Below are 26,510 nucleotides of genomic sequence, written 5' to 3'. Positions count from 1 at the left end.
AGTATGAGTGACGTCCAATGGGTCCTACAGTAAGACCCGAAAAGGCAGATTAAGAGAATCTTATTAAAGAAACTGCTCTGGAAGAAAGCCGTCCTGGAAAAGGAGGGAACTGAGAAAGTGAGGAAGAAGAAGAAAAGAAAAGTGACTAAAGTCTCAATTTCATGAGGGCCATTATTACTGGAGGGATTTTGATATGAAAAAGAAATGCTGCCACTATATTTTTAAATATAACAATCATAGTTAGCACATTATATCCAGTAAACAATGATTAATAATACAGTATATAGTAAATACTGTAGTAAAATGGGCAACATGCACTAGCTTTGAAAGTACTTTTATCTGAAGCTTATGTAAAGTCTAAAACTTAAGCCTCATATTACTTTCAGACAAATTGAAGCTAATAGGTCATTTTGACTGAATTTAGGTTTATATGGGAAGTATTAGAAAAAGATCTCTTTAGAACAGGCATGAATAAAATGGTAAGAACATGTCTTAGTGTTCAGATGGGCCTAAGCTATTAGCTTTTACACAGACTTGACAGTAATCTTGTCTAATGTGGCTCAAAGATGTATAAAACTACTACTGAGAAAAGGTTGACATTTTTTAAGTGCATTAAGAAAGATGAACTTTGGTTACCAGCTGTTGTTACTCTTTGCCCCCCCCCCAAACGCCTAGTTCATCCTCACCCCACCATGCCCTCCCTCCCCAGCAGCGCACATGTGTAACAGCTGATGCCGGCAAACTTGACAGTGTGCACTGAGTTGAAAATTATAACACATGGCCCGTGGGTTTGGAGACACGTCTTATTCATGCCCCATTTTTCTCATCCGTGTGTGCTCCACCTCTCATCTGGAGCACTTGTGGTGTGGTGTGGTGAGGAGGCTGACAACTTCAGACACTGGAGGAAACATGCCTCTTGCCTCTTAGTAACTCTGAAGTACCCAGGCCCCCAAAGTAATACAGCAGGCATCCTCTTTAATTCCCAGAGAATCACTTTCTCTCCTGCCTCTTTTCCATCCCGTCGTTTCATATCCATGTAAATGCTGGGTTTCCTCCCAACAGTGTGCCATCTACAGCGCCCATCCTCCCTGTTAAAGTGCCGGACTGCCATGTTCTTTTTTGCTCTCTGTTCACTCTTCTTTCTCTGCGGCCTCTTTACTGCCTCACACTGCACTTTTTTTTCTCCATTTAACAATCCTTAGTTTTACTCCTTGCTCCTTTTCTCATTCATTTCCCAGTCCTCCAACTCCCACGCCCACTTAAAACTTTCATCATCGTTGCCTGCTCCTCTCCATCTATCTGCACGGCTTTTTCAACCTCAACACTTGCTCTGCTGGTGTCTCAATATAACAAGAAATGAGAAATCGTGTGCTCAAGAGTTCAAGTGCAGTACAGCAGCTATCAGCCTTTCTCACATGCAAATTTTTCTTGCTTCTTTCAACTTTTTCAATTAATTTTTTTTCTCTAAATGATCTATTAGAATGATATGTAAGTATAAAGGTAACTGTTTTAGTGCTAATCCTCCTTTATGGGCATTTAATTAGCACTGAAACTCATTTTGAGACCCCTTCCCACAGTTAAAAATATATATATGTTAATCTAAAGAGTCAGTATTAAAAGGCAATCTTTAAAATAAAAAAAAGTAATTTTTTTTTTTTTACTGTTACAAGAATCAGAAGACGTAATAAAAAGCTGCCTTGGCAGGTTGACTATCCTGATTTATTATCTCCATACAGCAAAAGCTAAGACGACTTTAAAACAACTGCTGAAAAACACTCATGTCTGAAAAGAAATCACTGCACGTGTGCACACACACACACACACACACACACACTGTGCAGCACACACAATTTAGTTTATCAATTTAGCTCCGTGGCGCTATCGAGGATTTTTGTCCGCTTCCAAGTACAATTTAAGCGTGGCTTTGTAAACCATTGTTTCTGCTGTTAGTGTGCTGTCACTGTTTGTCTGGGCTATAAAGTGGTATTTTTCTTGCAAGCCGGTGAAGTGTGATTGGTGCGAGAATGAAGAACGCTGGCAGTTAAAGCGAGAGAGTGAGAGCTAAAGAGAGAAGCGGGGAGAGATAGAGGAAGAGATGGAGAGAGACAAAGACAACGAGTCAGAGCGAGGCTGTCAGAAAGTGAGGATGAGTGATGAGTAGTTTTAGGCGAGAATGGAGGGGACTGTCATTTCTTAGCTGTGACACTTCTGTTAGACACTGGTCACGAGGGGCCAACAGTAAGCAGCCTGAGATACAGTGTACACCAGTGAGCGTGTGCATACACAGATGAGAAAAGGAAGAGAGGAGGTGGTCTTACAGCAGATAAAGCAATGATCAGATGGAGGAGTAGTGGGGAAGAAGCGATAAAAGTATTGGGTTTACTTTCCTGCTGATTTAATGATGGGTGGTAATAGCAGTGATGGTAGCAAAGCAGAAGAAAATACACACTGTACACTCTACACACATCCACACTCCTATTATCATGATACTTACCTCTGTGGGAGAGGTTGGCATTGCTCTCTCTCTGAATGCTGTTAGGAGCCACTGCGGCCAGTAAGGGTGTGTGTGTGGATGTGGACTTCTGACTAGTGCTGCTGAAACTGGTCGTCTCTGTACTCGTAGCAGCAGGGGTCCGAGGGGGCTGCGTACTTCTGCTGTTTCTGGTGGTCTGAGGAGGGGGTGGCGTTGTAGTCTTGGTTATGGGTGGTAGTGTGGTAGTAGAAGAGGTGGTGCTGGTGGTCCTCGTGGTAGTGGGAGTGGGAGTGGGAGTCGTGGTCGTGGCAACACTTGTGGTAGTTGCTGAGGTGCTTGTTGTGGTGGTGGTTGTTGTGGTTGTGGTTGTGGTGGGGGCAGCTGTAGTGGTGGTCCGGGGTCGAACTGCGAAACAGAAAAACAATCAGTAAGATCAGAGGTTTTACTCCACATTGCTCCCATGTTGCAGGTGTTTTCACTTGTAATATTTGCATCAATATTCAGAACGCAAGTGTGGTCAACCGCAATTCTCCCATCGTCTTAACAGATGAGATATATAATCTCTCCTGTGGGTTCTGGGTCTAACCTGGTGCCTGGAAAACCTCCAAAAGTGCCATGAGGCATCCTAAATAGATGTTCAAACCACCTCAGTTGGCTCTTTTTGATGCACAGGAGCTTGGGCTCTACTCTTGAGGTCCCTCCAGATGTCCAAGCTCCGCAACCTAGTGTCTCTATTGCTGAGCCCAACCCTCCCACGTGCTGATGTTATTCATCACATTTCTTAAATTATTACACTAAAAGGAATCTATTTTGTTATGCTTTGAATCATTAACTTGGATTACACAGGTATTATGACTCAAATCGCATACTTTTACGTACTTACACTCTATCTTGAGTGCAAAAGTGCATTCACACAATTATGAGTTATGGGTTGCCAGAGGCATGACAAGTTGCAAATGCTCATAATATGCAGTAATTAGTGCAAGAATTGCAGCCGATTGTTGTCAACATCATTTCCAAGAAGTGATCTGAGACAACACCACCCTGTCAAACTTGATGTACTACACAAGTAAGTACGTTGTGTTCATAGTGTACTACATGAAAAGGTACTAAAAGAAGTATCCAAGTTGAAACACATTGACGGAGTTTAGCTGAAGCCAAATTACACCATATGTCACCCCAGGCTCTTTCTCTGATTACTTTTTTTGTATCAATTTTGCATAAATCCCACTGCACGTACCACTTCTGATCTTACTTTCTGTTTGTGTTGTCTGAAAACAATTTTTTATTTATTTAAAAAAACTAAAAGTTTCCTCCTATATGGACACAATTAAAGCAGTGAGTGTGAGGGACTTTCTCACGAGAAGCGTTTGTATTACAGTAGGGAGCCAAAAAGCTTTGATACAAATATACTCTCTTCTCTGAGAATGTGTTAGTGCACTCAGTGCCCCGCACCTACTCCCAGCCTCTCTCAGAGGGATTCTGTGAAATATTGCCTACATACATCATCATCATCTCTTCCCCCCCTTTTCTCTGTGTCAGCTCCTCCTATCTCACCTATATAGACATCAGGTGTGGGTCTAGTAAGGATAGCAACTTTACACATGTAGTGACTTTAGGCAAGGCCAGGGGACAAGCTGAGTGATGAAATAAGGTCAGTAAAGTAAGTGAGATAGGTTAGAAGTGCAGGCAGAGTCCCTGACCCAGTTCCCAAGATAGTGTTACAGTAAACTAAAGACTGAGATTCTCTGAGGGAACGAGGATAAACTATACTTTCAGCTTTGTACACACAGTACAGTTAAATTGCAAACCCTGGAAAATGCTGCATTTAGAATATACAAAAGTATTGTTACAAAACAAACGTATATACCGTATAAAAATAAAGCCTTTAAATTTTGAATATTTCTGCTTAAATACAACCTAAAATATCATCAGATTTTAACACAAGTCATCAGATGAAAAGAACCCAATTAAACAAATGAGACAAAAATAGTCTTGGCGATTTGATCCAGTATTAGATTTCTTTCAGTTGCATTTCTGGGATGTTTGTGCGTTTCTTTAAAGCTTTACTCAAAGAATGAATTGTGTGCTTAGACTTACTGTCGTGTGCACATCCCACTTTCTTTTGAGATTCAGTTCTCCAGCAGAGGTCCTGACATTTCTGTTTAGAATTTGCTGCTATAATTCAAAATTCATTCTTGTCCCGGCAACAAAGCAGGCCGAAACCACGATACTGCCACCACCGTGTTTCACAGATGGGATAAGGATCTTACTGTGAATTATTTTACGCTCAAAAGACAATTTAGGAATTCCAGAATATTACATGCCTTACTATGAGAGTGATCCCTGTTGATCAGCGACTCCAGTTTAAATGTGACATTTAGCCGTATAATTAATTCATTCAGGTGTGCCTGTGTAATGTGTGTTACAGACTTACTCATAGCGCAGCGTCTCATGTCTGGTCCTAGCTCCATGCCGTCAGGACAGGCGCAGGTATACTTGGGGGAGTGGTCTGTGATCTGAGGGGCCTTCAGGCAGAGGTACTCACAGCCACCATTTGGCAGTGTGCCCATATTACAGGTATCAGGAGCTTTGGGGACACAGAAAAAATATTAAAAAAGGAGTTTTGGCAACAAATTCACTCCCTTGGAAGACAAATGAAATTAATTAGTAATTTCCTTAACAGAACCCCAAACCTCATCATTTTATTAAAAAGCTGTACTGGCCAAACCCCCAAACCAAACAACAAAAGGCTGGAAAAGTAATGCAATCCACAAGTGCAGGTTACAGCTCTATCATGGAAAGAAGAAGCTATATGTGAGCACAATGCAGAAACGCTGCTGTCTTCTCTGGGGCAAAGCTCATTAAATACAGGCCGAGGCAGATAGAGATCGAAATATGAAATTACTTTTGGAAAACAGACGCTACATCCTCCGGACAGAACCCTGATAACCAACCATCAGGCTTGTTTTCAGTGGTCAGTTCAGCTAATGCTATGGGGGCGCATTAGTGTCTATGGAACTGGTAGCTTAAACATCTTGAAAGGCACCATCAATGCTGAAAAGTATATACAGCTTTTAGGACATGTGTTCCCATCTTTTTAGGGGAAGGCCTCGCATATTGCAACAAGACAACACTAAACTGCAGCTATTACAACAGCATGGCTTCAAAGCAGAAGGGCCCGTGTGCTGAACTGGCCCGTGTGCAGTCCAGACCTTTCACCAGTTGAAAGTGTTTGGTGCCTCACAAAATGAAAAACACAACAAAGTGTTGTGTTTTTCTAGCTGTTTTTCTAGCAGGATTCTAGCTGCTCAACAGGACTGTTGAGCAGCTAGAATCCTCTATCAGACAAAAATGGGGCAACATTCCTCTCCCAAAAGTCCAGCAGCTGCTCTCCCAGAAGCTTACAGACTGTTGTTAAAAGAAGAGGGGATGCAACACAGTGACAAACACGGCCGTGTCCCGACTATTTGAGACATCAAATTCTATTGGAGCTAATATTTTTTTCTCAGTTTAAACATTTGAGATGTTTTCTATGTTCTATTGTGAACAAAATATGAGTTTATGAGATTTGCAAATCATTGCATTCAGTTTTTATTCACATTTATTACAGTATCCCAAATTTGGGGGGGGAATTAGGTTTGCAGATTAAAACACCTAAAAGAAAAAAATCTATAGATAACTGGGACTAAACCTCAGAAAAAGGAAAACCAGCATCAGGTTTTGACATGTAGGAGACTGTATCTAATCAGTAAAAAGTTTCTACTGCTATCAAATTATTAACCACTAAAAAAAAGATGCCATATTCAGGAACCTAATATTTATTCCCCACCCTTCTTTATGACTACTTTAGAGATGTGGAGGTGAAGGCAGGAGAGTCTAAACTCTTTTTAATCTTTGTAACCCAAATAAAAAATTTACATGTAGTTCCTTAACCATAGTTGCAGACTCATGGAAAAATATTGCTGTTTCTGTCATGTGGGGAAGCACCAGAATTAGGTCAGGTCGCAGTCGATTCTGATTTCTTATGTAGCTTTAAAGAGCGGCACGTTAGACGAATCATCAGCTGTCAGGAATAGCAGCAATATCACTTGCTGCACACAGAGATTTTAATAAGCTGGGAATACATTTATACTTGATGTACAGTATCTCAGCATAATGACTATGTAATGAGAAGAGCTGTCTAAGTTAAATTCTTCAAAGCTCCAAATGTCTTTTTTCGGGGTAAAAGGTTTGGAAGGAGTTAGAACACAGTAATCAAACTGGGGGTAAAAATGCAAAGAAGGGTGAAAGACAAGGAGAGAAGAACAGCAGGAAGGAAAGAAGTCAGCACAGAAGGAAAGAGAGGGCGGAAACAGAAAAATAAATGAAAGAAGAGGATGAGGATGGAATGTAAAGGGGGGGGACGGAAGACAGGAAAAATAACGAGATAACAACAATAAAATTATATTGTTTTTAAGTTATAAAAGCGTCACTTTCCCCCCTACACTGTTTCTCTTTGGTCTACAGTACAACTAAGACTAGTGAACCCAGGCTTCAAAGACCAACTGAATGCACAAAACATAAAGAGATTAATAATAAAACAGACACAACAAAGAAAGGATCGGACGAAAGTCTCTTTTAAGGAAGTGTGTCAAAAAACATGAAAGACATTTGAGCATCTCAAACTGCGGGAGACAATTTTTTTTTTTTTTTGAATTTGTGGAGATATGCACCAAGCCATCATTACAGATAATATTCCCTGCCGGGGTTTTGATTAGATGCAGTACACTTTTTCACTGACAAAATACGAAATACGATGAAATGCAACTGAAACAAAGATAAATTGGTAGAAGGGAAGGCAGAAAGTGAGCTGAACTCCCCGACAAGGTCACATTTCATCAAATTCTTAGTTTACCAGCACTGCAGGGCAGCTAGAATTCATTCAGTATATCTTCATTTAGCCTTGTTGTATTATGTCTTGCTTTTTGTAGGCATTTTGGAGAAAACATTTTCAATCCTGTGATTTCTTTTTCGAACAGAACTCTTGATTTATTAATGAGAGAATGCAATTAGCTGCATACTGGCGCACAGACAAGACTGCTTTGAGTGCTCAGTGAGTGAGGAGAGAAAACAAAGCGTGAAAACACTCGCACAAACACATTTCTGGCACGCAGCGCCAAACACACCAAAGAACACACAAGCAGAGGTGTTGATTGACACACACACGCACACACACACACACACACACGCTGTCACACACCTCGTGAGTGCGGAAAAACGACAAACACGTTGTTTGCCATGCTCATCACAACCATCGGTCTAATCACACTCATCAGATTATTGGTTTATTGTTTCAGACAGTTTCACTAAGTGGATTCTCACGTCTATGTGCTGATAATGCAAGGTTTTGTTCCCAGGAAGAGGGAAGATTTTGTGTTTTCAGTGTGCGTATACACCCAAAATCCTACTCGTTAGATTGAACACCACTTTAGAAAACATTAGAAAGATCCTGCACACTCACAAGTGGCAAAGACTGGGCAGTATGTGAGATAATAATGAAATAATGTGGGACAGTCCTACTCATATCACCTGTGCTGATCTTTTATTGCATTTCTCTTTCTTACCCTTGGGCTGCCTCTGTTCGTGAAACACCACCAGGTCCAGGGGGTTGTTGAGGTCCTCCGCGACCTTGGACACATCATGTCCCGTCAGTCGGTTGGCGCTGTATATCGCTTCGTCTTCCAAGTCTGTCCAATATATGCGATCCTGGGTTAAAATAAAGGAAGGTAAGTTTGGAAAAAGAAACAAATATACGCAAACCCCTAAACCTGCATCAGTTAATGCAACAGATAATGCAATAAAGCAAAATTCACATCAGCCACTTGTTGCAGTTGCAAACGAAAGTACTGATTCCTCTGTGCCATTTGAGATCGGGCACTTTTCTAACCAAATGCAGTGATTAAGATGAAGAGGTCAGTACATATACATTTTATTTCATTAGCAAAACAATTGATTGTGAAATGTCTTCTAAAACAAGCCAGCCCTCGTGCATATTTTAATCATTTGAGTTTCCTCGACAGAGAGTGTCAATCTTTTATAAAAGGTGTTTTTATAAAGCTGCTGTTAATAATTTTCCGAGACCGGCGTTAAAGCAGTTCAGATCCACGAGACTGCAGACTACAGAGCAACTATGTTGCAAATGAGCATCATCCGCATACAACTTTAGAATAAATGGGTTTCAGTGAACACCATTTGTCTCTGTGTGGAAACTCTGCACTGATATTGATCGGATTCACTGGCAATTAAACAACTAAAAAAAGAAAAACAAAGCAGGTTGAAGGAAAGAACACACTGACCTTGAGTGTAAAACTGTTATTGGAGTAAAAGTGGAAGTCCAAATGTCTGTGAATCTTTTTTTTTTTTTTCTCTCCCAGATTGCTGGTATAATTTAGTTTGAGTATATTTAGCGTTGTGGTTTACTTGACCGGAGAGATGTTAAGAAACGTGCTATTTCACTGCTTTCTAGCAGCTTTAGCCTCCAGCGCTCATCAGAACAGGTATTTAAGATTGAAGATTGTATAATGAAAACCAGTCTCTCTCTTCTCTGGTGAATTAACAGCCACACACAACCTTAAAGCAGAGAGACGTTATTCCATTTTACTGGTGAAGAAAGCCCAGGTGGCATTCCTCGCTAATTTCTATTTTTAACCATCCTAATTATAACAGCTACTTAACAAATTTAATGAGACAGAAGAGATGCGGCATCTCTTGGAGCCGGTTTAGTTAAAGTAACCCACCTTCTCAGTGCTCACTGGATAAACAGTGTTTACTTCAAAAAAGCAGTAAAAACACAGTTTTAGCTGTGAAAGGAAGTTGCACGCTCGAGAAAACAAAAAAACAGCAGCCCTGGTGGGTTGCTGTAAAAAACTTTGTTCTTTTGACTCTGTTTAAGCTTTGGTGCCAAAGCAGAAGGTAGTGACTCCTTTGGCAGACTGTACGGTGTCTCTGTAGTCCTAGCCCTGCTTCTTTCTCAATTTCTCTTCCCTTCTCTCACACCTCCTCATTATTCTCTTTAATGGTACTACATGATAAAAGGATGCACTGCACAAGTGCTCACAGCACTTGGTTTCCATAGCAACCGCACACAGCTTTGTCTATGCAGGCACACATCAATTAAGAAGAGGAAGAAAAAAAAACATAGGAAACGACTGCACGAGAAAACACAGACATGCTGGGATCATAGGAAGCTCAATAAAACAATGAAGAGACAATTTAGAAGGCGAGCGTAAGACAGAGACACGAATCAGGCTAAAGGCTAAAGTGAGTCTGCCTCTCCCTCTCCCTGTGCGGGTTCCTATAATTTTTTTGTCATTACAGAGAGGATGCTTTTTATCATCTTTTTAAAGGCAAAAACCCGCAGGGGTCCAGCAACAGATCTGCACGGCGTGCAGGTATGTGTTATCCGCGTGTGTGTGTGTGGTTTAGACACGGCAGCCATCCTTGCTTTCCCATTTTGTGCTGCGAAACTTAACCTTTCTCTCACCTTCCCTTTTTCCATCTCTCGGTGAGCTCTCTATCACACAATCTCCCCCCTCACTCAGAATCAGATAACCTTTACTTGTATGACAGTAGTTTTGAAACAATGAAAGACAAATATCACCCATGCTGATAAAACAGTACTCAAATCTATTATTCCATCTCTTCTTTTGCCCCCCTCTCGATTTCGATCTCAACAGTCAGTCTCTGACATTGTTTTCCCCTTTTAGTTTCTTCGCTGTCAATCTTTCTGCATGTCACTTATGACCTTGAAGCTTCAAACAGCAGTGCAAGCCTGAGAAGGGCAGTGCTCTTCATTGTAGGATCAAGGTACATCTTTCATGTTTTGAAGGATGGAGCAAAACTTATACACAAGCACACACATGGCGCCGCATCACATCAGTCAGAGCTGCGACTCCTGGGGGATTGGGTTGGGGGGGGGGGGATCTGTATTCTTTGGCAGAAAAATTAGCCAAGCTATGAAATAATAATGTTGGCTTTCTGGTAAATCAGTTAATTTCTTTCATGCACACGTTACACTGTTTCTAGTTATTTTAGCTGATTAGTCTTCTTATTTGGACAGTAGGTATGGACACCTTTTGTCACTTTTCTTTTGATAAATTATTTCCTCTACTCCTTACCATTTTACTCCAGTGTCTGTTTCTTTCAATCACCCCTCCTCTCCTCTCCTTCTTGTCAAACCCATCCCACCTTCTCTTCTATCCCCTCTTGTCAAGAGCTAGAAAAGAGAAAACATTACTCTCTGCAAGCCACTGAGATCTACATTTCCTCGGGGCTTGGCGCGTAGGCAGGCGGTCGACACTAACTAGTGGGGTTTACATGTGCGCGTCTGTTCAGACTTTGATACAAAAAGCCCTGTGTCTTTCTCTGCAGCACTGAGAAAAACGTTCGTACATCAGAACGAAGTCTGCAGATGACACGCTAAAGTGTAATGACTTGTAACATTCACTGTATCACTCAGGAATATGAGGAGCTGGAATAAGCCATACACCACATGTTAGAATTCATATTTTTGACAAATCATATCTTACGTGCTCAGAAGAGCTGCTATATGGATATGCGTGTGAAAGAAATGGATGCTTAAGGGCGGTGTTTTGTTTAAGCTTGTGCATAATTAAATATGACTGAAAGTCAGAAAGATTTTCTCTGCGTGTGAGAAAACATGTTAAAATGACTGAGCTGGGGTTGCACAAGTCCTCACAACAATTCCCATTCACAGTAACTGTCTACAGTTTTCACAAATTTTTAGCTGTGCTCCTACAGATCTTATTCTTGTGGCATCCTCTTAACCCAAACTGCAGATTAACAGTAACTATATAGAGTCTGTTACACCTACGTTGTTTTCAATCAAAGCATAGGAACACTTACATTAATGTTTGCCTAATTAAACTATAACTACTTATGAACCAACTGCAACAGAAATGAGTACTGTACATTCCTCGTTAGTGAGGCGCCAGTCTTTCATTCATCCACCTTCTTCCATTCATCCAGTTCATGGACAGACACATATGGGAAGAAAAGCGTTCATGCTCACATTCATACCTACAACTAATTTAGAATCACCAATTAACCTCACACAACTTTGGACTGTGGGAGAACGCCAGAGTGCCTGGAGAGAACCCACACAGACATGGGAAGAAGATGCAAACTTGCATTCAAGGTCCATTTACAAATGGCATTTCTGCTACACCATTTACATTCTCTCTATTTTTAAGTTTAGGCTTAAAACTTTCCTTTATGATAAAGCTTATAGTTAGAGCTGGATCAGGTGACCCTGAACCATCCCTTAGTTATGCTGCTATAGGCCTAGGCTGCTGGGGGGGTTCCCATGATGCACTGTTTCTATTTATTCACCTCTTTTCACTCTGTTTATACTTCACTCTGCATTTAATCATTAATTATTATTAATCTCTGTCGCTCTTCTACAGCATGTTTTTTTGTCTTGTCTCTCTCCCCTCTCTCCCCAGTCATCTGCTGCCCCAACCGGTCGCAGCAGATGACTGCCCCTCCCTGATCCTGGTTCTGCTGGAGGTTCAGTATTTTACTTCAAAATTTTAACCAGGGAATTCCAAAGTAACCAGCTCCCCCCTTATCGGCCTGTAGGCACCAGGATGTCCTCCTGTGCCGCTAAAGGTTTTTAATTTGGTCTATATCATAACCAGAACAGAAGAAAGACCAGAAGAGTTGAGGGCTATTAATCTCCTGGGGTGAACTTTCACTGCTGCTTGAAGCATTGGCTTTCTTTCTCTCTTTCTCTCTCTCACACACACACACACACACACACACACACACACACACACACACACACACACACACACACACACACACACACACACACACACACACACACACACACACACACACACACACACACACGCTCTCAGCTGGACATGATGGATGTCCCTTTTTCCCTTTGCTTGCTTCCCATCATCACAGTGTGTGTAGCAAAGAGGAATATGGAGCAAAACACTATTTACTAATCACATTTTCACCCACCACTTTCTCCACCTTCATCCTTGCTCTGCTCTCCTCCAGTTCTGTTTTCCACCTTCCACAGCATCTACGCTTGATAGGGCCTAACATACTGATTCACTCCCACCTCAATAAATACACCCAAATTAGTTTTATCGATTGATGTACTCTACTGTGAGTCTGCACTCGTCAGCAAGTAAACAACAATTCCTTCTCGGGATTTATCCCACTTCTATACTTTTATAACGTCTCCATTTCTTTTCAGTCAGTCTCTCAGTCAGTCAGTTCTTTCTCCTCCACTGACTCATCTCTCCTCCTTAAGTTCTCACATTTCTTTTACCGCACACTCACTAGTAAATTCTGAAAATATGTGTTAAGTCTGTCACTACTTTTAGCCCTCCATTTCCGACGAGGAACAAGTATAGTTATAAATGGCATCAAAAACAGTGCACTAAAAAAAAATTACCCCACTGCTCTTGGAAAGTCTAGAAATACACAATCATCATGGGAATCAACAAACAAGATATGAGTGCCAGTTAGAAGGCAGAGATAACTGAGTCAAGACCCCTTTTTTGTGTGCATTTACATATATTTTGGAAGTCAAATAACTTCTGCATCTTGTTTCCTTTTCAGGTAAAGACTTACCACTAACTCTGCCAGGAAATAAAGAAATAAACAAAATGTGCTATGTGTATATCCATATATATCTAATATAGTTCAGGATTTTCCAGCTTTATTTTAAGCTACTCAAACAAGCTGATTTTAAATGAATTTTACTCTCCTGCTAAAATTAGACAGGACATCATTTAAAACATTTAATCTCACCAAGGACATCAACCAAGATAGAAACCCTATTGGTAAGTATAGAAATTCACCGGCCACTTTGTTAGGTACACCTATTTAAATGTTCATTAATGCAAATACCTAATCAGCCAATCCCATGGCAGCAACTCAATGCAATTAATCATGTAGACATGGTCAAGACAACCTGCTGAAGTTCAAACTGAGCAGAATGGGGAAGAAAGGTGATTTAAATGGCTTTGAAAGTGGCATGGTTGCTGGTGCCAGACAGACTGGGATTTTCCCACATAACCGTCTCTTTACAGAGGATGGTCTGAAAAAGAGAAAAGATCCTTTGAGCGGCGTGTGCAAAAATGTCTTGTTGATGCCAGAGGCCAGAGGAGAACGATAGTAACTCAAACAGTTGTTACACCCAAGGTATGCAGAAAAGCATCTCTGAACATGTCGAAAATTTAAGCAGACGGGCTACAGCAGAAGAAGACCACCCCAGGTGCCATTCCTGTCAGTTAAGAACAGGAAACTGAGAAAATTTGGCTTTGAAAGTGGCATGGTTTCAAAGCCATTAGAAAAGACAATAGAAGATTGGAAAAAAAGTTGCTTGACCCTATGAGTCTCTATTTCTGCTGCGACTTTCAGATGGTAGAGTCAGAATTTGGTGTAAATAACATGAAAGCATGGATCCATGCTGCCTTGGATCAATGGTTAAGGCTGCAGGTGGTGGTGTAATATATTTTCTTGGCACACTTTGGGCCCCTTACTACCAACTGAGCATCGTTTAAATGCTGCAGTCTATCCGAGTATTGTTGCAGACCATGTCCATCCCTTTATGACCGCAGTGTAACCATCTTCTCATGGCTGCTTCCAGCAGGGTAATGCAGCGTGTCAAAAAAGTTCAGATAATCTGAAACTGGTTTCTTGAACATGACCATGAGTTAACTGTACTCAAATGGACTCCACTATTACCAGATCCAATAGAGCACCTCTGGAATGTGGTCGAATGGGAGATTCGCATCATGGATGTGCAGCTGACAAATCTGCAGCAACTGTGTGACGCTGTCCCATCAATATGGACCAAAAGGTTTGCAGCATCTTGCTGAATGTATGCTATGAAGAATTAAGGTAACTCTGAAGGCCAAAGACAGTCCAACACAGTACTAGCAAGGTGTACCTTATAGATATGTTCACTGGACATTTTCTATCTATCTAATAGCTAAACAGCTCCTGGAGGTGTTTAAAGAGAGCCATGTTTCTAAGACCATTTGATGATAAAATCTGATGAAAAAGGTGTGGTACCTAATGCAACATTGACTCTGACTTGTTTATTACATAAACATGAACTAAAAACTGTCCAAAAAGGTTAAAAAAAAAAATAAAAATACCAATTTGCAAAATATCAAACACCTTCATGCTTTCAAAGTGCATATTAAAGAAGTAGTTTGAGCTACTACACGAAAGTGTTTGGTTAGCAAACCAGACCAAAAATCTGGTATCACTGCATATTCCTCATATTTAAATCTCAATTCTCAACTCCTTTACCTCAAAGACAGTGAGGGCGAAGGGGTGGCCTAGATGGCGATGCGAGGACAGCAGCACTTTACGGTTGTCACCATTGAAGTCCACACTGGACAGCAGGTGCAGCTTGGAGTCCACCCAGTAAAGTCGCCTGTTGGACAAATCTGAGAAAATGTAGGGGGAAGAGGGAGATTGAGAGAGAGAACAAAACCAAGGGGGGGGGGGGCAGGGGGCAGGGGAGAAGGTGAATGGAGAGAGAGAGGTCACTCAGAGAGAAAAGGCCTAGGGTGAGAGGTATATGGATGTAATGGCCCAGTAGCTACACCATCAATCTTCTTTGACGTGACGGCCGAGGCCCCGCACTAAGAAAACACAGATGTGATTGTAATATTGCCGCTTGACTTCTTTGCTGGGGAAAATACATGTGCCCTTGAACAGATTCATTAGTCTAGCTGGACCTATTTTAAAGGCAAACTTTGCTGTTTTGCAAATCTATAACTCTCCACATTTCGGCACCCCATTACTGTTTACATTAGGCCGGAATTGTTTTTGTGCCCTTGCTACGGGCTGTAAAGTGGTGCGAGAGTTTAAATACTGCACTGAATTTAACAGCAAAGGAAATAATCCCAGTATTACTCTTCTTTACCCAGACACTAAGATTATGCTTTCGAGAAAAGGGTGAAGTTCTTTTAAATCTTTCCATTAAAATGAGCCAAATACACATTTACGTCTGCTTAAAACTTCTAGAATATAAAATCAGCAGCCCAGAACTGAATTAGTAAATAAAGAATTAAATGTTTGAGTCCAACAAACAGTTTTAAATTGGTAAAACACTGAATGTAGGAAAAAAAGAGCGTCCAATAAAAGCACCAGAGTCAAAGTAAACCGAAGAAGGAAGAGAATTAACATGATTATGCTGCAGAAATCCGACAGTAGGTTTCATTCACCTCTCCTGACTCAATCACCTGCGCTGTTCGGTGGCCTGTATGAAATCAATGACCAGGGGAAAACAATTCACCCCTTCTCCCACAGCCGCCTGGCACTAACTCGCTCATTCGCCTTATTCCCAAAAAATAATTTGTTTTCATACAGATGCAGCGACACCTCAATTCCACAGAGTGTGGCGACTGTGTGCTTCTATTTCTCCTCAGGCAAGGGCAGCTGAGAGGAATTGGCTGGTGTTTTGGAGGGAGTTGAAAGGGATGAGGGGAGGTATCGACAGCTCAGAGCGTCTGGCTTATTAATTCGGAGGCTCATACTCACCGGCTTGATTGATGAGAGCCCGACACAAACTGAGGTATATAACAATAAGAGCTACTTGGGTTTCAGCACCCCTAGACTATTTTCTTCTCTCAACTTGTGCTGTTTGTCTCTCTGTTTTTCTCCATTTGTTGTCTTTTTCTTTGCGTTGAATTCACTCGAGCCACTTTTTTTCTCTCTCTCTCTAAAAGCAATGTCAGCATAATAACTTTTTTTTTTTTTTTAGATAAAGCTGCTGTCAGAGCTGATTGATTTTTCTGTCTGTGCATCATCTTCTAGCTTTTCTTCTTTCCTCAATGGGCTCTGCATGTTCAAAGCTACATGTTTTTCCTTACCTAGAGTTATTCCATTGGGCCACTCAATGTGTTCAGACACCAGAATTTGCCTGTCCACTCCATTCATCCCAGCCTTCTCAATTTTGGCCTGACCTCCCCAGTCTGACCAGTACATAAACCTGTGGAAAGATACACAAGTTAGATTAAAATGAACCTGCAACCTTAGAGAATGAAAAATGAAAAGACTTCAAGTCCCATAGAAGTCAATTGGAAAATGACTTTCTGACTTGACCTCTGTAAACACTTTCCTGTTGTGTTTGTGGACTCACTTTCTCGTTTTGGGCCATACTGAATAAAATATTAAGTCTGTTTTGCAAATCTCGGTCATACCATGTTTGCAAAATGGAGGATTATCTGTGGTGTGAAACCACACGCTCACAGGCTTATGAGCTGTTCATCACAAGCCATTAGCCAACGATCGAATGGTTTTACAGTCAGACCCACCCCTTCTTGTCACCTTTAGTTTTTTGGAACAAAGATGGCAATGGCAGAAACAGTCAATTCGAGGCTTCAATAAGGGACTGCAGAAGCCAATGCGTGCCTGTCTGTGGTTGAAAAGGCTAGCTTTACAACAGGAAAAAAAAAAGAAAAAGTTTCCAGCTTGCTCTTTACAGCTACTTTCCACTTTTGTGACATCTTTGTAATTCACCCCCTTATAGGGGCTTAACATATACATGCTTAAAGTTATGCGTTATTAGGGTTCTGGAGAGTGATGGACACTTGAATGCTAACACAGGAGGCTGGAGCACAAACTCTCAGCTAGGCTTCAACTCTGCTACTTCAAGTCATTGAACTGGACCTCTCGAATGTGTTTGTGGCCTTTTGAACTTTTAATACAATCATCTAACAAATACGGCTTGCTGTGTCGTAGAGCCTGCCCAAGTAGTATCTGTAGGTTGATAATGAAAATTAACCCTTTAATACTGAACCGTTGAATGGACTGCAGCATAATGTCCCAGTGTTCTACTGGATTTAGGTCAGGTGAGCGTGGGGGCCAGTCAATGGTATCAATTCCTTCATCCTCCAGGAACTGCCTGCATACTCTCGCCACATGAAGCCGAGCATTGTCTCAGACCCATGACCCACTGCGCCAGCATAGAGTCTGACAGTAGGTCAGAGGATTTCATCCCGATACCTAATGGCAGTCAGGGCGCTGTTGCCTAGCCTGTAGAGGTCTGTGTGTCCCTCCATGGGTATGCTTCCCCAACCATCACTGACCCACCACCAAACTAGTCACGTTTGTTGCAGGCAGCATATCATTCTCCACAGGTTCTCCAAACCTTTTCACATCTGGCACATGTGCTCAGGGTGAGTCTGCTTTCATCTGTGGAAAACACAGGGTGCCAGTGGTGGTCCTGCCAATTCTGGTATTCTATGGCAAATGCCAGTTGATTGATTAAAACATATCCAGTTCAGTGTCAAAAATGAAAGGAGTCCCTTTCCTAGGAGCAGTGAATAAAGGTAATACGGAATATCAATTTTCTGAAGGACTCTTAACTGACAGAATGTCTCCAGTTATTTTCTGTCTTATATTTTTTTTGTAAAATTGCAGCCATACTAGTGAAACAGGCACTGAAAACATAAAAGGAAAGCACTGTGCAAAACAGCAGGTACTGGAAACTTGGACCACTTCTGAATATGTGTGTGTGTGTGTCCATGAGAAACCTGTGAAAGCTTGGCTTCATTTGCATGGATTTCATGCTAGTCTAGCTTTGTAGAGCTGTGAAAAGATGTCTTTGGGGAACTCGCGGCACCCGAGACAAATGGAAAGAGTCAGAAATAGATTATCTCCAGATAATTGATAATTGTTAAACTGCTTAATCTAACAGATGGGTCCAGCACTATAAATAGTAATTTGGTTAAAAAGTAATATTTTACCCCAACTTCTACACAAAACTTATTTGCACTATAATAACACTGGCTTTTATACACACAATGACAGTGAGGACCTCTTACTCTCCCCTCCCTCCTTCTTTTGCTGTCCATCTGTTCAAAACCCCCTTTATCCTAAAACTTCTCCAACTCACCCTTGGTGCGGATCCACTGCGATGGCTCGCGGCTCGCTGAGCTCAGTGGTTATGAGCAGTTTTCTCTTCCTGCCATCTCCTGTGGCGACAGATATGCTCTTGTTGCCCGAGTCAGTCCAGTAGATGTTCTTGTGGACCCAGTCGACAGCCAGGCCCTCCGGGGAGTGGAGCGAATCGATGAGCGTCACCTGCTGTGATGAGTCACTGGCCTTGTTGATGTAAGCACTGGTGGGTGGCAGAAAAGAAGTGTATCAGTACTGTAAGTAATCTGAAAATTATAATGGCATAATCCATCACAAAGGTGCTGCGCTGATAAAATTATGACTGTCTGGCTTTCTTTCCTTGGAGGAATGACTTGATTTTGAGTGGCTTAAATATCTTGTGGGGAACAGATTCTTCACTCTATTCAGGTGTGAGGGGCACCCAATCCTGACACCTTTATAACAACTTCAGCCCTGGTACCAAACACCACCACACAAGGAGAATGAGTCTGTCTTTATCCATCAGCACCAAATCCCTTTATCTCCTTAACTGTGTGTCCCTTTCTTGTCTTCAGTTTCTTTGATTTTCCTCCTGTTTCCACTTACTCTGTCAGTTCCTCTGTCCTCATTCCCCACTGGCATTTCCTTTACTGGTGAAAAGTGTTAAAACTTAATAGATTATTGCTTTCAACAACATAAGAGTGGGAAAGCAAGACAGAACAAATAATCCTTGTTAAAAGGTTGGGAAAAGCAATGTCCCAATTTACACACTACCTTCACATTTTAGCAACATCTACAGGAGTGAGGAGGAGACGGGAGGTGCATTTTAACTAAAGAGGAAGGTTGTTAAGATAGTTAGAGCGAGGGATGAGGAGGAGACAGATGACGCTCCAACTTGGAAGTAGACTGTGTTGCTAATTGACTATTACTTTTTGCCAACCCAAACAACTTCATCTTTGTAGGCAGGTGATGATGCGCCTGTGTGAGTGTGATAGATAATCTGTGGGTTCTCACGAGTGCCTCAGGGTTTATAACATGGATCCAACACCTGTTTCACCCTGGGGAGTAAATTAAAAGGAAGGCTTGAGTGGACATGAAGGAAAACCCTCATGTTATTGCTGCAGCAGCAGTCTATTGAACTGTGAACAAAAATTACATTAAGAAAAACAAAACAAAACAAGTGGTGCTGGGCACAACATACCCCACCCCCAAAAGATGTTTTAGCTGATTTGAATGTTGTCCATCTCACAAATGTGTCACTCTGCAAACACTGAATCACAGAGATAACACATAGGTCCTATTGATTACGCCCATAATTTTCCAAGGTTAAAAAGTTGAAGTAAAATAACTTTCATTTTATGAATGTAAATGGAGTTTCCCTTGTTAAGTTCAATTAGCCTGAAAATTCAGAATCTGGATCGGATCAGTTTTAAACCAAATTTAAGCATGAAAAGATGCTGCCGTCAGTGCTACCCCTCAGCCCCCTGGCAGTAGGATCTTCACACAAATCCCAGCACAGAAGCACAGGTTCTAGCACACATAATCACCAGGTCTCAGTAGATTTAGTGACTTGCAAATGCCTAAGAAAGAACCAGGAATAAGGAATGATAAAATGATAATAAATATAAACCACTGAGAATACCATCACTTTCTGTGATTGGCATTATTATGGTAAGAACTAAGTTGTCTGAGTTGTTTAGCAGATGCATATAAAGTCTGAATTTGAACATCCTACGTCACACTGTTCTTGAGTTATCGCAGGGTTCCAGACAGTGGTTGATTGACCTTTAGCTCAAGGTCACCGAGATTGGAACTCATCCAAGATTTTTAGTAGCTGCATCTACAGTGTGAATTTGAACATCCTACTGCTGGGAATTTCTTATTACTTTGGTATTAGTATTTACAGTTATAATTTTTAGTATCATTTATTGACAATTACAGTGGTCACATACACAGGATTAATGAACGCTCTATGCTTTAGATTAGTAGGAGAAAACTGTGGCCTGTTATATTCACTCTCATATATGCTTGAGGCTTCAGTCCCATCTATGCACATTTTGTATGAATTAGTATGGGGATAAATTCTAGTTAAGTGGGGACTGTCCAAAAAGTTTTTTTGTAGCAGAAGTTTTAATTGAAGGAGGATCTATTATTTACTATGCTTGTCAGAATTGTCATAAACCATGGGGTACCCTGGTGACGTGTGTTTCTTTAGTGATAGGTGATAGATCTGTGATCAGGTTTCAGGGGACGACACTTTATGTCCTATATTAACCCTTCTGGTGGTATGCCCGGGAGCGTTTTCCTTGCTTTGTCTCCTATCACTTGTTTTTGCTGTTGTGGGTTTTGCTAACTCACGTGCTTAAGGCAGATACTCCCAGGAGGTGCTTAACTGCTTTCTTGTGCTCTGTTTAACTCTGTGTGATAATACATCCTTGCAACAAATTCTGCTCATCTCCAGCGTCTTCTTTTTCTTTTTTTTTTAGAAATTCTGGTTTTAATTGAACATACAGTACACACGGTCCAAATTGGGATCTCCTCGGCTGGACAAGAAGGCTACGGGGAAACCGGACCACGACGACACTACCTTACGTTGTTCTCAAATTATCACGTTCACAAGATTTTCTGAAAAACTTCTGACCTCTGACCTTAACCCAAATGTGGCAAAAATGTTATCAGGCGATCTAGGGGTCACTGGCCATCTTTCAAACAAATTAGGTATGAATCGGACTGCTGGTTGCGCTGTAATCTTGTTAACATACAAACATACCAAAATCAATACCCCGTTCTCTCCTCTGGTTGTTGATTTGGATGCTTTGGGTCATTGCTGTGCTAAAAGGTGAAATTCCCCTTCGTTTTCATCTAGCAGTTGCCAGAAGGTTTGGACCCCAAATTGACCAGTATTTAGAACTGTTCATATTTCCCTCCATTTTAGCTAAGGCAGCTCCAAAACACGATGCTACCAAGTGATTTTTCATCACCCCATTTTTTTTATTTAAACGTCACAAAACCCTGAAATTTTGACATGGCTGCGTAGATGTTTTACATCCACTTTACATTCTTTTACACACTATAATTCACTATGTACTTAATTTAAATTAGAAAATCTTCACGTAGGCTAGGATGAACAGGTTGGAGGGCTGAACAGAGGCTTCAGGCACGGTGAAGAATAAGATGGAGACAGATGAGTCCAAGTCAGCTGAGCAGATTGCATGTTTAATTGGTTGAACCATTGTTTGCAGCAGACATCTCCATCATGGGGAGAAGCTAACAAGTCATCGACCCGTAGTGTGCTAATCACTATGAATTAGTCTGGAAAACCACATTATCGCAGTGAGGGCGAATCAGGAGTATGCACTTTAATGAGCCCAGCTATTGGAAAAAATACACCTTATCAGAGGGAAAAAAAAAAAAAAAAAGTCTTCACTGCAAAATAAGATGCCTGAATAGGAGGTGTGATCTGTCGGTCCAGTATCGTTAAAGACGCAAAACAAACACTTCATATGTGACAACGCACAACAGTTACTAGAAGCAGTTAATGTCACCAAGTTAGAAGAAACGTGTATATAGGATTTTTTTGTGTTGCCATCTTTGATCTACAGAAGGAACAACTTACTACACCAAATAGATTAAACTGTACAACTTCTCTTGCTGCTTGCCACTTAAAGTAACTTTTGATATGTGAGTTTATTTACGGCACTGAAAAATAGACTTCACTGTGAAAAATGACTTCATTTGTCCTTTCTCTGTCACAAGCCCTTGACTGTGTTACTGAGTTTGTGTGGGAGAGTGTCTGTGTGTGTGTGTGAATATGTGTGCATGCAGATGAATAATGGTGGTGATTATTGAGGCAGTGAAATTAGTGAGAGCATATGGCTCAGCTGAGATGATAGAAAACCCCTCCCACAACCTGTCAGCCATCAGGGTGACACAAACACACACACAAATGTATGTAGAAAGCAATGATACGCGCACGCACAGACTCACACAATGAGTGTGTGAAGGACAAACAGGTGTGTCTGCCTCAGTACCAGAAGGTGTGACAGGTTGAAGCAGACAAGATGGATGGATAGAGGAGAAGGATAATGACATGTTGGCTGAAGAATGACGAAAGAGAGTTATCTAAACTTCTAAGGTCCTGCACTCTGCCTTTATAGAAAAACCATTATAACAGGTACTCGTCTTTAAGTACTGAAATATACTAGTATGGATAATTATGGATAATCCAGCAAAATCCAGCTGATTAGTGATGCAGTGAAGCCTTATTCATTTTCACGTCTGTGTAGCAGAACACGATAGGACTGAAATATAACAAAAAAGTCAATCTGACTTGTCATTGTATGTGTGCTACATGTGTGTGTACCTGTATATTTTCCGGTGATAGAGATCACACCAGAACATCTTGTTGGTTGACACGTCCACATCCAGGGCCACAGCATTCTTCAGTGTAGGAACCACTTGTGTATATTCACTCTTCAGCAGGTGAATGCGACGGATTTCATGACGGTTAGTAAACAGCAGGTATGGACTCTTTCCTGGGGGAAAGGGGAAGATATTTACGTTACAATCATGGCCAAGCTGAATAACTTTACCTTCACTTACATGAAACAGTTACACACAGAGGTTATATAGCTCAGGAGCCCCGTAACCTACTATTTTGAGCCTATCAGAGGGGCTGCATCCATCTCAGCCTACCAAATATTGGCCATCTGAACTGCTGAGAGTTCATGTGACAGGGAAACATTTGCTACTTCTGCAAAATACACCTTAAACCTGTACATAAAAGTGAACTTGTGAATTTGTACCAATGCCCCATCCACACTGTTCCTGATAGTGAGACAGACAAGGTCACTGAGACTATAAGCTTAGTGTTGTTCACTGGCAGTTCAGTTTGATGTATTTTAGTACTGCCATGTGTTACCAGGTTAACAAGACTCAGAACCTTCACAAAGCAACTCCTCTCTTTGGATCCATTGGCCAGTAAATCTAAAATCATGCGGTATCACCAGGTACATATAGAGGCATGTGAAAAAAGAAAGTGCTCTGAAAAAAGAAAAAAAAAACCCTAAGTAGTCCCCAGGATCCAGAAGTTTGTAGAGCCACTTTATACAGTAATAACTTAAAGTTATTGAACAATTTTTGCACTCTTCTTTACAACGTTGCTTCAGTTCACTGAGGTTTGACGCCATTCATTTATGCACCGCTCTGTTAAGGTCCTGATTCTTTTCTTTTCCATCCTGCTATAGATTTGCTGTTTTTTTTGGGATCATTGTCCTGAAGCATGACCCACTTTAGGCAAAGCTTTAGCTGTAGGACAGATGGCCTTATATTGACTCTACAATACTTTGGTATACACCACCAAGCTTGGCAGTTGGTATGAGCAGTTTGTGCTGATTATGCTGTGTTTGGTTTTTGCCAAACATGGTGCATTACGACCAAACACCTCTACTTTGGTCTGGTCTGTCCAACGGACATTGTTCAAGAAGTCTTGTGGTTTGCTCAGATCCAACTATGTAAAGCTAAGCTGTGCTGCCATGCTGTTTTTACAGAGAAGAGGCTTTCAGCCTGAGATGTAGCTCTTGCGGTTTTTGCAATTTCTCTGAGCACTGCACGGTCTGACCTCGGTGTGAATTTGCTTGGAAGTCCACTCCTGGGAAGATTGTGACATTGTGTTAACACACTTCAGTGCTCCAGACCAGCAAACTGCCAAAACTCCTGCTTTTATAGAGTTAGTTAAAAGAATCAAACAGGGTGTTCCAGCATTTCCCTGTGTTGTTCTTCACCAGTCTTTCTAATAACCTACATACTATTGTGTACAAGATACCATGGGTACTGCTGAGTGTTTAGTCTTATTCCCAACAGGGAACATAATGTAAGCCAACTGTACTCTTGTTTTGCATTTGCACTATTTAGGTCCTTAAAGCATGTATTTTTGATGATGTGAACATAAATAATTTATCCAAACAACCCCTTTAAAACAAAAATGTCTTCCATCTACACATGGATTTTAGAACAGCATCATATTATTGACTTAATTTTTCACACGATTATGCACATCAGGAAAGTAATGCATGCCGTATGATTCACTCTAAATGGAAAGTAAAGTTGACTTAAAAAGGAAACATGCATTAGAAGACCATTGTCTTAGAATATGCATGTAAGCATGTGTCCTACTGCTGGAAAAAAGTTACACTACTTTTGCCACTAAAGTGACCCAACAAGAGCCATGACACTTTGTTCTATTTTTAGTGTAACAGGGCATTGCTGGGTTTTCTTTTTCAGGGGCGTACGGGATGTGCTGTTCGTTGGTACATTAGTTACACGCTGGGGGACACATTTCGGCCGACTGAAGGTGAGCATGGCTCAAGCATTTGAATATTTCTCACACAGGTGACAAGGTCAACTACAGTAGACAGAGATACCTTAGTCTGTGAGCATGGGAGTGGCTGTGACACCCAGTGAAAATGTCTGAGGCTGCATATACGTTTGTCATCAAGTACCTTCCACCTCAAATACAAGGTGTATGGTGTATTCGCTCCCATTACACTTTCTAACTCCATTTCTCCATGTTTGCTTCTCTGTCCTAGCCGTCATGTCATCTTCACTCCTCACTGTCCAGAAAGCAAAAAAAAAAAAGCCACATAAAGCATTCCAACAAGACAGAAAGCTGGCCGACAGCAACATTCATGCGTGCACAGACAGCACAAACTCATACTTTCACACAGACTCAACCATGCTTTGACAGGTTTCCTCAGCCCTGGTTTATTACAGGCCACTGCACAAGAAGGAAATATTATAGTTCTACCACTGCTAGGATCCAATCATTTTTCTCTTACTACTCAGTTTGTAATCATCAATTTCATCCGCTGAGAGAAAAAGAGAGCAAGAGACAAAGGAATAGGCAGGTGTAAGGAAATCTGACGAATGCAGGTACATCCATGTAGAAATGATCATTAAGAGGATGTAATAAGATAAGGAAGAAGCAAAAGGCATCAACAAATCAAGCGACAATGTGGGAAAGTGGGAAAGAGAGAAATGTGAAAGACAGGATGACAAAGTAAGAACATTTTGAAGCCTGTATAATGAGGACAGGGATAGCGCCAACATCTCTTTCATCAATCTCCCAGCCTCACTTTTTCATGACAATATCCCTTATCCCTCATCAGTGGTGTTTCAGCAATATGTCCTTCTTAACTTTATTTTAAAAATAAAAGAAAACAAAAAAAGCTGAGTCACTGTTTTTCCACAGGCCCCAGCACTACAGATGTCATCAAAAAGTTGCAAAATCATCTCTGCTGCAAGATACTGCAAAGCAGCAGTCAGCTATCTTAACAAGAACGCGAACCCGTAAATATATTTTAATCTGTAATGCCCGTACAGGGCTGCTCTGCCCCATCAGCCAATTAAGATAAAGCTGCAAAATGATAAGTGTAGGTTGGGGAATGCTGTTAGGCACTGCAGGAGCCCTGATTTGATTTGCACCAAAGCAGGTGTTTATGTAGTGAGCTTCACAAAGTAAGAGGAAAAAAAAAACAAATCCAAACGAAAAGACAGGCAGAAAGGTCAGAAATAATGGTGAGAAATTCTGCAGGCTGACAGGGGTGTTTAGCTGCAGCCTTTGAGAACAGACCAGCACTAGAGGAGGTAAATAGGATGATGATATGTGTGGAAGTAGGCGCACACGTCAAGGACAGAAGTGCTTGTTAAGACTTACAAACCATGCTAGATAATGACGAACAGATGCGACAGCAGAGAACAGAAATGAGCTTACTATCGACAGTTGTGTCAAAAGTCATTCAACTTTTCTGTCATTCCTCATGACAAAGCAGCTTATATAACACTTCATTATTTTTGCGGTGAAAGGCCACATGAATCTATATTTTATATATGTATTATAATGGTGTGAACACTCAAGATCATTTAAAGTAGTATACAGATGATACCATGTATTTGAATTTGAATTCTGGTTTAATTTGACCAGTTTCTCTGCAGACAAACAAAATTAAATTCTAAGTAATATAACATTTCAAGCCTAAAAGCGCAAGACCCGACTTCTGATGAGCTGTGACAGTATTCAGTGACATTTTTGGTCCCATGGCAAAATCTTTTG

General features: G+C 41.1%; 1 protein-coding gene across 2 annotated transcripts in view; it reads right to left on the bottom strand.

Moving 5' to 3' along the window:
* lrp8 (low density lipoprotein receptor-related protein 8, apolipoprotein e receptor) overlaps positions 1–26,510 on the bottom strand; it is a 178,548-nt gene that overhangs the window by 4,111 nt on the left and 147,927 nt on the right. For both annotated transcript variants that reach the window (XM_030727078.1, XM_030727079.1), the window contains exons 10-16: positions 22,764–22,935; positions 18,420–18,644; positions 16,393–16,511; positions 14,822–14,961; positions 8,080–8,221; positions 4,911–5,063; positions 2,495–2,878 (exon numbers count right to left, since the gene is read on the bottom strand). In XM_030727078.1, coding sequence (XP_030582938.1) covers positions 2,495–2,878; positions 4,911–5,063; positions 8,080–8,221; positions 14,822–14,961; positions 16,393–16,511; positions 18,420–18,644; positions 22,764–22,935 — 1,335 coding nt within the window. The remainder of the gene's footprint in view (positions 1–2,494; positions 2,879–4,910; positions 5,064–8,079; positions 8,222–14,821; positions 14,962–16,392; positions 16,512–18,419; positions 18,645–22,763; positions 22,936–26,510) is intronic.

Source organism: Archocentrus centrarchus, chromosome 4 (genome assembly GCF_007364275.1).
Source record: "Archocentrus centrarchus isolate MPI-CPG fArcCen1 chromosome 4, fArcCen1, whole genome shotgun sequence".
In the NCBI taxonomy this organism is placed as follows: Eukaryota; Metazoa; Chordata; class Actinopteri; order Cichliformes; family Cichlidae; genus Archocentrus; species Archocentrus centrarchus.
This window is presented reverse-complemented; position numbering and strand designations above follow the sequence as displayed.